General features: G+C 39.8%; 1 protein-coding gene across 2 annotated transcripts in view; it reads right to left on the minus strand.

The window, feature by feature from the left end:
* Positions 1–13,581, minus strand: part of CERS6 (ceramide synthase 6) — a gene marked incomplete at both ends in the record, with an annotated part of 316,660 nt that overhangs the window by 130,873 nt on the left and 172,206 nt on the right. For both annotated transcript variants that reach the window (XM_082658771.1, XM_082658770.1), the window contains one exon: positions 9,061–9,118. In XM_082658771.1, coding sequence (XP_082514897.1) covers positions 9,061–9,118 — 58 coding nt within the window. The remainder of the gene's footprint in view (positions 1–9,060; positions 9,119–13,581) is intronic.

The following is a 13,581-nucleotide window of genomic DNA, read 5'->3' on the forward strand; positions in this document are numbered from 1 at the left end:
TTCAAAATCTTCACTGAATTATGCGATAAGAGTTTTTTAAATGTTACATTATATATATATTAAAAAATACTCAAATGAAAAATAATAAAAATAGTTACGTAGTCTACATTACTGATTTTAGAGCTGTAGCGATTCAGTCCCAGAGAGACTAAGTAACCTGCCTAAGGTTGCAAAACTGATTAATGCCAGGTCTTCTGGCTCCTTCTTCAGTGTCCTCACTGAATCACATTATCCTCAGTGTCTCCCTGGCCTCAGAATGTTCCCTTCAGATAGGATACCAGCCACAAGTCGACACAGAAGGGCAAAGGAAAGGTATGAGGGAATCAAAAAATATTCAAGAGGATAGATGTAGGTAGAAGGGGAAAAGGCAGATACAGTAAGGAGAAGCCTTGAAGGACAATTTCCTTGGGTCACGCCAGATAATTTCCATTCCAGGAAGCGCACTTACTTATTTGCAAGCATCAAAGCATGGTCATGACAAAGGATCTCACTGGACTAGGTGGCGCCAGCAGCACAATATTCAAAAGCTTCATGTCAAAGCACTGCAGGAGACATAGGCATTCATAGTTCTCAACAGAGCCCCCTCTAAATCAGCACTAATTAGTGTTATGCCTTACATTTTCCAAGTACAGTATAGCTTCACAGCATCCCTACACACAAGCCGAGGAAGCCAGGGCAAGCATCATCTTGCCATTTCACACATGAAAAAAATGAGGTTTCAGGGAGCAAAGGTCCTATTAAGCACAACAGGCAGAACAGAGACTGAAACTTCAATCCTGACCTCTAACTTAATGTTCTCCCATAGTGATATGACTTGTATTTCTTAGTTAGGTAAATTTACTAATAAAAATTTAAAATATTCCTTGAACTGCTAGATTTTTGAAACTTGTTTGCGAATACTTTTTTTTTTTAACCAACCTAGAAATTTTAAAGACCACAAGACTGGCTGCGATTTTTGCCTCAGGCAAGTCACTTCATCAAAAGTGTTTTCACCCCTAGTTAGCTATGAAGTCAACATAATAAGTGGCAATTTGCATAGTTTTAAAATGTAATACAATAAATTACAGTAAGTTGTCAGAGTACATCACAGAATGCAGCATAATGGGAAGTTTGGGCTAGTTATTAAGATATTGTGGATACATCTCAATAGAAGCAGAAAAAGTTTTCGACAAAATTCAACATCCATTTATGATAAAAACCCTCCAGAAAGTAGGCATAGGGGAAACTTACCTCAACATAATAAATGCCATATATGACAAACCCACAGCCACCATCGGCCTCAATGGTGAAAAACTGAAACCATTTCCTCTAATATCAGGAATAAGAAAAGGTTGTCCACTCTCACCACTGTTATTCAACATAGTTTTGGAAGTTTTAGCCACAGCAATCAGAGAAGAAAAATAAAAGGAATCCAAATCAGAAAAGAAGAAGTAAAGCTGTCACTGTTTGCAGATGACATGATACTACTATACATAGAGAATCCTAATGATGCTACCAGAAAACTACTAGAGCTAACCAATGAATCTGGTAAAGCAGCAGGATACAAAATTAATGCACAGAAATCTCTTGCATTCCTATACACTAATGATGAGAAACTAAGGAAACACTCCCATTTACCATTGCAACAAAAAGAATAAAATACCTAGGAATATACCTACCTAGGGAGTCAAAAGGCCTGTATGCAGAAAACTATAAGACACTGATGAAAGAAATTAAAGATACAAACAGATGGAGAGATATACCATGTTTTTGGATTGGAAGAATCAACATTGTGAAAATGACTCTACTACCCAAAGCAAACTACAGATTCAGTGCAATCCCTATCAAAGTACCAATGGCATTTTTCACAGAACTAGAACAAAAAAGTTCACAATTTGTATGGAAACACAAAAGACCCCGAATAGCCAAAGCAATCTTGAGAACGAAAAACGGAGCTGGAGGAATCAGGCTCACAGACTTCAGACTACACTACAAAGCTACAGTAATCAAGACAGTATGGTACTGGCACAAAAACAGAAATATAGATCAATGGAACAGGATAGAAAGCCCAGAGATAAACCCACACACATATGGTCACCATATTTTTGAAAAAGGAGGCAAGAATATACAATGGAGAAAAGACAGTCTCTTCAATATGTGGTGCTGGGAAAACTGGACAGCTTCATGTAAAAGAATGAAATTAGAACACTCCCTAACACCATACACAAAAATAAACTCAAAATGGATTAAAGACCTAAATTTAAGGCCAGACACTATAAAACTCTCAGAGGAAAACATAGGCAGAACACTCTACGACATAAATCACGGCAAGATCCTTTTTGACCCACCTCCTAGAGAAATGGAAATAAAAACAAAAATAAACAAATGGGACCTAATGAAACTTCAAAGCTTTTGCATAGCAAAGGAAAACATAAAACAAGACGAAAAGACAACCCTCAGAATGGGAGAAAATATTTGCAAATGAAGCAACTGACAAAGGATTAGTCTCTAAAATTTACAAGCAGCTCATGCAGCTCAATATCAAAAGAAACAAACAACCCAATCCAAAAATGGGCAGAAGACCTAAATAGACATTTCTCCAAAGAAGATATACAGATTGCCAACAAGCACATGAAAGTAAGCTCAACATCACTAATCATTAGAGAAATGCAAATCAAAACTGCAATGAGATATCACCTCACACCAGTCAGAATGGTCATCGTCAAAAAATCTACAAACAATAAATGCTGTAGAGGGTGTGGAGAAAAGGGAACCCTCTTGCACTGTTGGTGGGAATGTAAATTGATACAGCCACTATGGAGAACCGTATGGAGGTTCCTTGAAAAACTAAAAATAGAACTACCATTTGACCCAGCAATCCCACTACTGGGCCTATACCCTGAGAAAACCATAATTCAAAAAGAGTCATGTACCACAATGTTCATTGCAGCTCTATTTACAATAGCCAGGACACAGAAGCAACCTAAGTGTCCACTGACAGATGAATGGATAAAGAAGATGTGGCACACATATACAATGGAATATTACTCAGCCATAAAAAGGAACGAAATTGAGTTATTTGTAGTGAGGTAGATGGACCTAGAGTCTGTCATACAGAGTGAAGTCAGAAAGAGAAAAGCAAATACCATATGTTAACACATATATATGGAATCTAAAAAAAAAAAAAAAGGTTCTGAAGAACCTAGGGGCAGGACGGGAATAAAGACACAGACCTACTAGAGAATGGACTTGAGGACACGGGGAGGGGGAAGGGTAAGCTGTGACAAAGTGAGAGAGTGGCATGGACATATATACACCACGAAACGTAAAATAGATAGCTAGTGGGAAGCAGCCGCATAGCACAGGGAGATCAGCTCAGTGCTTTGTGACCACCTAGAGGGGTGGGATAGGGAGGGTGGGAGGGAGACGCAAGAGGGAGGGGATATGGGGATATATGTATAGCTGATTCACTTTGTTATACAGCAGAAACTAACACACCATTGTAAAGCAATTATACTCCAATAAAGATGTTAAAAAAAAAGATCTTGTGGAGACACTTGAGCTGGCTCCAAGGAGCTAGTCCCTCGCTGAGTTCTGACTCCAGGAAGGCACTAGAGGGAGGGGGAAGACTGCAAGAGGAAGCTCGAATGTGCTCCTCTCTGTTTTGCTTCCCATTCTTACCACCACTCCCTCAGCCCCACCCTAACTGGGTCCTCCAGCAATGCATCTGCACCCCAGCAGTGACAGTTCATCCCAGTGGTAGCAGCTGGTTGCCCTTTTTCCTCATTCTCAGAACCAGCCTCATTGTGGTTTCTGAGACATACCAGCTGGTCAGCGCTTTCTTGTCCAGCTCCACGGCTCCTCCTTGGAGCATCTAGGTTCCAATAGCTCCAGCCTCTTCCTATAAGCCCCCGTCCTCAGAGCCGTAGCCTCTTCCTGCCATTACCACGTCCATGATACCTCAGTGCAGCGCTGATCAAAATGCTGTGGGCAGATGAGCGCCAGTCCTTGAAGCGTTTGTTACTGTTTCATTAGAATGTCAATTAACTATATCGTGAAGAGCGCTGTTCATTTCAGCTGACTTTCCTTCAGAGGTAGACTCTCCAAAAAAGAAGCAGTGAGTTGATTTACATTCAATTCAAGCTCCTTATCTCATGGCAGACAGGTAGCAAACAGCAGATCGATTGCTCTGAGTACATAGTCTTGGTGGCTCCCTCTTGGTGAATGATTCTTCACATTACAGTCACCCCAAGAATCACTCCTGTAGTTTCTGTCTCCTAACGTGGACCCCGACTGATACAGAGGTTAGGTATAGATATATTTTGAGTAACCTTTATTTTAATCATACACATGCATGTGTACAAAACTGTGATATAAAATGCACCATATGGTCAAAAAGTTGGAGATATATTAGCCTAACATGTAGATTACATGGAAAAAAATATTTACCTAAGTCCCAATTGCACATATATCTAATGACCTTCCTGTGACACTATAGTTTTAAAAAATAAGTAAAGAAACCCAAAGAAAAGTATTCAAAGAACTCCACTCAATATAAACCTCCATCTACAAACGAGAAAAAAAGGTAACAGTAAATGAGAGATAACTTACTCTATTTTTAAAGGCTTGACATATGGTCCCTTTCAAGACCTAGAAAAATGTGTTACTCTGTATGAGTACCTTGTGCTCTGGGACTTCAGAGCACCTGAAGTAATTCTGGGTCTTCTTTCATGAAAGTACTTGTCTCTGTTAATCATATTCATGGGGCTAAGGGTCACTTGTGTCAGCAATTACAGGAGCAGACTATTGAGACAGGCTTATGTCTTTCAACTATTTAAATATTTCCTACTAACCCAACAATGACTTTACTTAATAGCTCAGTGACATGTCTGTAAGATCAATGCCTTCTAGGGTCTACTTCCATCATCAGAGTTAACTGCTATCTGTAAAGGGGGCTCGGAGCTGAGAAAGCAAAGACGACATATATGTACACCTGTTAGCCCCTCACCATAAATGAGGCTCATCCTCTTATCTGTCATCACGAAACTACAGAAAACATTTTGTTGATTTCATATACATGACACACAAACATGCTTTCTTTACAGGGTGTCTGAAAATATGGGGCCAATTATTTCATCCTTTATTACAGAACTATTCATAGGATGACCACATAACTTATCACCCAAACTGGATCAGTACAAGAGGGAGGTAAGTGCCCGGGACCCTGAGACAACTCATGTGTGAAGTCAGACTGTGTCTTGCTCCAAAGATACATTCACACATCAACTACAGGAATTATGACATAATGGAGGGGAAATCAACGCACAGTAAATAAAATGATAAAAAGGCAAGGCGGAAATAGAGACAAAGATGTAGAGAACAAATGTATGGACACCAAGGGGGGGAAGCGGTGGGGGTGGTGGTGGTGGGATGAATTGGGAGATTGGGATTGACATGTATACACTAATATGTATAAAATAGACAACTAATAAGAACCTGCTGTATTAAAAAATAATAAAATAAAATTTAAAAAAAGGACAATAGATAAATATTTCTCTATGCTTCTAGATACCTTGCATATGAAAACCATTTCTATGTGGCATAAGGTCTTATTCCATGATGTATCCTTTCTGGAAAAAAGCTGGAATATTTTAAAAATTAAGCACACATGGCAACCATGAGAATGCACCTGTTAGATCTTGTACTGGTGGGAGTGTGGCTGACTCAGGGCCCCGCTGCTGTGCAGTAAAATCCACAGCAGTATTTGTATGAAGGCCCTGCTGCCCGCAGGCTGCTGGCAGTCTATGACTGAGCACAACAGGAATACTACAGCAAGCCCATTTCTTGGAGACACAGGTCTCCTTTGATGATCAACTGTGGCTCCAGGACTGCCCAGTGGCCTGACTGAATTTTTCTCAGAAAGGCACAGCAAGCAGTCTTAGAGGCTCACCCACACTTTCCTTCTTTCCCTCTCTCCCGCACACATAGTCAGACATACATTGTGGTCTGAAGGCTCTTCCAGCCTCCCGGCCAACTCCCTCCCCATTTTCTCTTATAGACACTTCCCCTAATCAATTTCTTACACATTTAATCTCTTCTTGGTGTCTGTTTCTCAGAGGGTTCAGACTAAGACAGCACAAGCGTGTACTGACATAAACCTAGTTTATATGTATTTAAAAACTCTCAACTGCCTTATTTCTCAATACAAAGAATATTTTTAAACTGAGGGCACTTAAATCGGTCATATATATACACTGAAAATCTACGATGACTTGGTAAACCCAGGAAAATATATGCGTTCTCCCCACAGGATTAAGCCAATTCAAATTGGAAAGGTTAACAGCGTTTAATAAAATTTAAGTATTCAGCCTGAATGTATTTGAATATGGCAGAGAAAACTCAAGCTATTCTTATACTAGAGATTGATACCTCATAGCCCCATCTATAAAATGAGGTATTTCGATGAGAGGCATGATAACATTTCCATCTAAAATTCTATGGTTTTCAAAATTTTTTATTAATTGATTTGTTTTTTATTTTTTAAGATTCTCTATCATGGGTGCGTGGTACTTTGCATTTGGTAAATATCTCTTTAACGGGAGCACAGAATTTCAGGGTAGAAAGGGTAGTTAAGGTTACTTAATACACCCTAGAAGATGAGACGCATCAGATTCATTTGACCTAAAAGCAGAAGAAAATTGGACAGTGCAAGTTGCCTAGGTATTTTTCTAACAGCACATGTAATGATCCACATTTTGGATGCTGGGAATAAGAAGCAGCTGTGGCCTTTGATATTTTAAAACTGGTCCACTACCCTGCTATTTTATTTTAAAACATTCAGGGTATTGTGAAAATTGGAATTACCTTGTTTTGACTATTTCTGGTGCTGCCTTCATAATAATTTCTTTTCCTTTTGGTTAGATGGGCAAATATATTGTCCATTCCAACAAGTTAACAGAAATAAATATTTTAAATATCCGTTAAGGTAAGTATTTAAAGTTCAAAACAGAAACAACGACTACATTAGGTTAAGTCTGCTAACTTAACTAAAGGAAGTCATGAGGTTAAGGTGGGCTGGGAAAGTGGGGAAAGTACTAGGATAAGAGATAGCAGCGTGCATTTCACTTGAGTTTCAGCCCTTTCCTAAACTCACTGTATGACCTGTGGAATGCCATCTACCCTCTCTGGACGTCTGCCTCCTCAGCTGTGAAATGAAAGAGCTGGACAAGATAGCTTATGAAGTCCTTCACAGTTAGCTCATATGGAGTCTATGCACACTTTTCTATCTTACAGTATGACTAGACACTAAACCGTACAGCTCATCCAAAACTGAGTGCTTCTTAGAGAGTATCAAAGGAAGAAACCCCAAATACAAATTAATCCAACAAGAAGAACAACATCTATTTCTCCTTTCATTTTTAAGCATTTGTTATATCTAGAGGCAGCTGAAAGGAAACTGTTACAGTTTAAGGAACAACGATTTCCAGGCAAACATTCTATTGACAAGCCTTTTTACTGCCTTCTACAGAGCCACGGAGGACTAGGGGATGAAAACTACTCTCATTCCATTCAGTCTGTGTAGGGACGGAATGAAGCAGAGCTAAGTGTCAAAGCGTTTCCTGTTCTGATGACAGATGGCCAGGCTTGCTGAATGAAAGCTTTTAAAAGAGACCACATCCTGCAGATCTAGGCAAAAGGGCAAAGAAGTGCTCCTGGCTTTCACCAGCTCTCCTTGCTCACCATCAAAGCCCTTCACCAACAGAACCCGACGTGAATTCCAAACCGTGACCTCAGTTAGCAACTCGACATTCCCATGAAGCCCAGCTCTCCCATGTCAGCTGAAATTCCATCCAAAGCTATTTCCTCTTCCAAGGTAGTCAAGTTGGAAGCATAAAAGCTCTACAGCCATTCTTTCTATTTTTTCCCCTAGATACATAAATCTGAAAACTAGAACAGTAGGGTTCCAAAATAAGCACTTTCCACCACATTTATTTACCCCAGTTGAGAATGTCTTCATACTTAGAAATCTTACAGAGTGAAGTTCATTCTTTTAAATCTATTCAAGTGACCTCTGGGCCATGTAGTCTTATTAAGTGAAAAATAACTGCAGTTACTAAAGGAAAAGACAAGTAAAAAGAATTATTTCCTCTAGGAAAATATGATATTGGGAAACAACTATTATTTATAATAGAATTTGCCACGGGCGGACAATATCTTACAACTCAGACTTGAAAAATGAAAACGTATTTGCAATTTTCATATCAACATTGACATGAGAATTTACTAGTAAGGCGTGCCACTTGGCCCAATGCCCCAGTTTGAAATTTTTTTGCTAAATAAAGATAACACTGATATCAATTTAAAGGGTAATACCGTAAAACATTTTAAAAAATAATTTCCCATTTTCTGCCAACTCACTATGGCATGACTGTGAGAACGTCTTCGTGAGACTTGAAGTTAAGCAGCCTAACTTGTTACTAGTGCCATTAAGCACTGAAATGAAGAAGAAAAAGACTATGACGCCCTCAAAGAATTGCTTTCATAGGTAAAGGTGCCTTTGTTCATGCAGAAAAGCAACACAGCAGCCAGGGAACACAGTCTATAAAAGGAATTGAATTTTCCACTGGCAGTTGGTGTTACCCTGTTGGTAGCTTTGCAAGACACTAAACTCTAATTTCTACTGATAAAGGCTACAGTGATAACACAAAATGCCAAAAGTGATTCTTTCAAGTTGTGTGATGTGTGATGTGGAAACTCGAAATTCTTTCCAAGCCTGAGATGGATTTTATAAGGTTCTAATGCCCATAGGTAGCAAATAACCAACTAGCGTGGTCAATACGCTTAGTAACATCTATCACTGGAAAAACAAATTATTTTCAAAAGTTATTTTCGGCAGATGCCTGAAAGTTGTTTACTACAAAGAATGAACGGCCAATCTTTTTATAAATCAAAGAAAAATGTACAAATAATTCTTAGCAAGTGTGTTATGACTGTTTACAATTCTACTACTGCCACAACATAAAAAATGATAGAGGCTTACAGTTACATAAGAATTACATAAAGTAACTTGACAGAGCCTACCTTTTTCAGGAACCGGACTCCATAGGTAAATACATAAAGGCCAAATGAAAATTTCCACCTGTGGAAAGTTTAAAAAAAATTCTATGATATTCAATTTAAATATTTCACAGCACATTTTGAAACACGTGAGTGAAAAAAGTCTGTTAAATGAACCCCCCCTACACACACCTCTGCCCCAACCAGGGATTAAACTTAATGAGCGATTTCAGTTCTGGCTAAACACATACACTTATGTGCATGGCATACTGTAAATATTTAAAATATTAATAATTACATTCATAAAAAATTTTCTTTCACTCAGTTATTGTATTTACCCATCTTCTCTTCTACCAACATGTGAATTTCCTCTTGTTCATCGCTCATGAACGAACAGATTTTACAAACATGAAGGTATACAAGATAGCTTTGAATTCTTTGCCTATTTCAGATATTAAGTAAATGATTTAACTTCTGTTCATATTTGTTTTAAAAATAAAAGGTATAACATTTTTAAATCAGGTAACATATTTTTCCTTCATCTTTTAACTAATTTTTATTGGCATCTTTCTGGATATTGCTAACGGAACCCATTTGGCATCCAAATCATTCATCTGATGTGCAACTGTTAACAACAACCTTATACCATCCCAACCTCTATGTCTACCTGTTAGACATTCACTTTTTTAATGAGGAAAAAATTTTAAGTTCCCTTTCAGTGACAAATGAATTGAATGTTTAAATCTTTTAAAATACGAGACTTTGCAAACACAAAAAGCAATTTGCCTCCTGACAAATTAAAGTTGACTAGTCTTGTTCTCCTTTGTGTTCATTTACAACTTGTAACCCAAGGTACCATGAACAGCATGACCTCAGGAATGCTATTTAGTGAAATCAATCAGTTTTTAAAGGCATAGCTATTCACACTCAGAAAATATAAGAAGTAAAATCGGGAATTGAGTACCAGGGTAAGAGTTTTTTTGTAGTAACCGTATATATACACACACTATGTATATAAGTTATATGAAGTCTCGTATTCAAACATGCTGGAATTCATGTCAGAACTAACACTGAGAGAAGAGCTTTGAACTGCAGGGTTGAAAATCATCAACTAATCATCCATAAAGCCTGAATTCAGGAAGGAACAAAAAGCAACGATTCTAAAACCTCTTATAAAAGCCCTCTTGTGGGCTTCCCTGGTGGCGCAGTGGTTGAGAGTCCGCCTGCCGATGCAGGGGACACGGGTTCGTGCCCCGGTCCGGGAAGATTCCACATGCCGCAGAGCGGCTGGGCCCGTGAGCCATGGCCGCTGAGCCTGCGCGTCCGGAGCCTGGGCTCCACAACGGGAGAGGCCACAACAGTGAGAGGCCCGCGTACCGCAAAAAAAAAAAAAAAAAAAAAAGCCCTCTTGTAAGGAAGGGCAGTTCATATACTGCAGTATCAAAGTCAAGGATTTAATTTTTTCTTTTTTGGTATTATCCTTTTTTTTTATTATTGATATATATTTTTTTACATCTTTATTGGAGTATAATTGCTTTACAATGGTGTGTTAGTTTCTGCTTTATGACAAAGTGAATCAGTTATACATATACGTATGTTCCCATATCTCTTCCCTCTTGCGTCTCCCTCCCCGCCACCCTCCCTATCCCACCCCTCCAGGCGGTCACAAAGCACCGAGCTGATCTCCCTGTGCTATGCGGCTGCTTCCCACTAGCTATCTACCTTACGTTTGGTAGTGTATATATGTCAAGGACTTAATTTTAACCCCATCTCCATTATCAATTTTTGGTGGTTATGGGTGAAAGTATCTGTGTGCTTCCTTCTGTTGGGATGTACAAATTCTAAATCAGAAGTTAAGACCAGGGATGGCTCCAAGGGTGTGTAACTTGTGCAGTTACACAGGGTCCCATGCTTGGTTTAATGTTTTGCTGTCACTATCTCGAAATTCTTAGTAATTGTTGAACAAGGGGCCCCATATTTTATTTTGCATTGGGCCCTGCAAATTATATAGCTGGTTCTGGTCGAGATACATAGATTCTCCTAACTTCGAGCAAATCTACTAATATCCCTTGATCTCAGCTCCATCTCTATAATGGGAGAGTGGGTTTATATTATACTGGGTTTTTTGGGGGTTTTTTTTTTTGCAGTACGTGGGCCTCTCACTGTTGTGGCCTCCCCTATTGCGGAGCACAGGCTCTGGACGCACAGGCTCAGTGGCCATGGCGCACGGGCCCAGCCACTCCACGGCATGTGGGATCTTCCCTGACCGGGGCACGAACCCGTGTCCCTGCATCGGCAGGCGGACTCCCAACCACTGCGCCACCAGGGAAGCCCTATTGTACTGTTTTTGATATTTACACTGTTTTGATATATTGATGGCCTAAGGATTTGGTGGAACAAGTAATCTCCACTTCTCTCGAGTCCCTCCCACTCCTGATGGTATTAAACCAACCAACTTCATGCATTTGCAAGTCATTTTTCTGGTCCCTGAAGACAACTGAATTTGCAACTCCTAGATTAAATGATTTATAACAGCTGTTTCAGATCTAAGACACTCAGATCAGGCAGTTTTTACGGATAACAAAAAACTTTATGGAAGTCACTGAAATCCCTACAATCACTCATGTAACTACATTTTCTTTCATAAAATAACCCTGCTTTCATAAGACATAGGTTGTATTACAGGAACATGAATGCCTCCATCATTTGAATAACAACCTGTGATGAATATCTATAAGGCAGACATTATTTCCACAAAATATCTACAGAAGCAAAATTTTCAAGCATTTTGCCACATTCGGAAAGTCCTTTTTTTATTTGTGTAGTTTCATGTAAGTTACAGTTTTAAATGGTGTCTAGCTACCAGCCCCTGATACAGCCTCTCTCAACCTCCCACTATAATATCTATGAAAAGAAAGGTGGATGCAACCACAAAAAAGGAAGAAATTACCTTCAGCCTACTGCAAGAATCAGAGAATTTTACAGCAGAAAAAAAGAATAAAATTAGATTTAAAAAATGTAATTAGAGGCAACAAGAAACAAGCTATGGGTGTTAAAAAAGGAAGTAGGAAAATCTTAGTATATCTTCCTGTCTCCACTTTCTGCCATTTGTACAGAAATGCAAAAATCTGCCAGTCAGAAACCTAGACAGCTCTCTGTCATGAATGATACTTTTTGAGGCAGCAGGAGAATCCCTCCACCCCATCAATTAGTGACTGTTCAAAAGATGAGTGAGAGGGCTTCCCTGGTGGCGCAGTGGTTGAGAGTCCGCCTGCCGATGCAGGGGACATGGGTTCGTGCCCCGGTCCGGGAAGATCCCACATGCCCCGGAGCGGCTGGGCCCGTGAGCCATGGCCGCTGAGCCTGCGCGTCCGGAGCCTGTGCTCTGCAATGGGAGAGGCCACAACAGTGAGAGAGAGGCCCGCGTACCGCAAACAAACAAACAAACAAACAAACAAAAAGAAATAGAGACACAGATGTAGAGAACAAACGTATGGACACCAAGGGGGGAAAGCCTTGGGGGGTGGGGTGGGGGGGTGATGAATTGGGAGATTGGGATTGACATGTATACACTGATGTGTATAAAATCGATAACTAATAAGAACCTGCTGTATAAAAAAATAAAATTAAAAAAAAGAAACCATTGTCATGCTAAGAGAAATATAGTTAAAGAATGTTTCTTTAAAAACTTAAAGATGATGCCTGGTTAAAGATGGCAATGTGAATGCATGAATTTACCTGTGTGCCTTTATGAATGTAGCACTAAACAGGCAGAAGAGGAATTTTGTTAAGGAAAACATAAACTCAAAAGTACTCAGAAAACAGGAGTGAGGACAGCCACCCCATTTTGGAGCCTGGTTGCAGAACCAGGAGCTGTGGGTCCCAAGCTGTGGGTGGAGAATACTCAGAATCACCAGAGAGTCCCAGAAAGATTCCAGACGAGGAAGCAACTCTGCTAGGAACCTCTATTGGGAAGAGAGGCCTTAGGGATTAGCTTGCCCAAGTCCACACTGCTGCTAAGTGGCAAAACCAGGACACAAACCTAGTGCAGCACTGACTCGAAAGCCCCCTCTCAAATTCCACAGAATTCACGTGCATTTCTCTGCCTAGATGTGTCCCACTACATATATTTGGACATGGAAATCTCTTATATCCATCAGGCCTGAAAATTAGAATGGAAAGCTAGTAAAAACCACCACCCACTGAATCTGGTTTATTGTCCTTATGCAACAAGGCTGAAAGGGCTCTTTGTGAAAATCAAGACTACTAAAATGTGCCATAAAAGCAGGGAATCAGAGCGTTGAGGTCTTGTGTGTTACTGCCAGGTGTCACCCACGTGGCAGGTCCTAATCTATAGAGACAGAAGCAGAGAAAGACAGCCAGAGCAGCCCCCTGAGCTCAACTCAGCACACCATCCTAGAGAGAGGAAGGTAGCACATGGGCCGTTTTCTTTACAACATTTCTGGAGTGCTTGCTCTGTGCTAGCAGCTGTTCTAAGCACTTTATAAGTAGAAAGTCATTTAGTGAAACTATTCCACACAACAA

The sequence above is a fragment of the Grampus griseus genome (assembly GCF_964374135.1).
Source record: "Grampus griseus genome assembly, chromosome: 7".
NCBI classification, from domain to species: domain Eukaryota; kingdom Metazoa; phylum Chordata; class Mammalia; order Artiodactyla; family Delphinidae; genus Grampus; species Grampus griseus.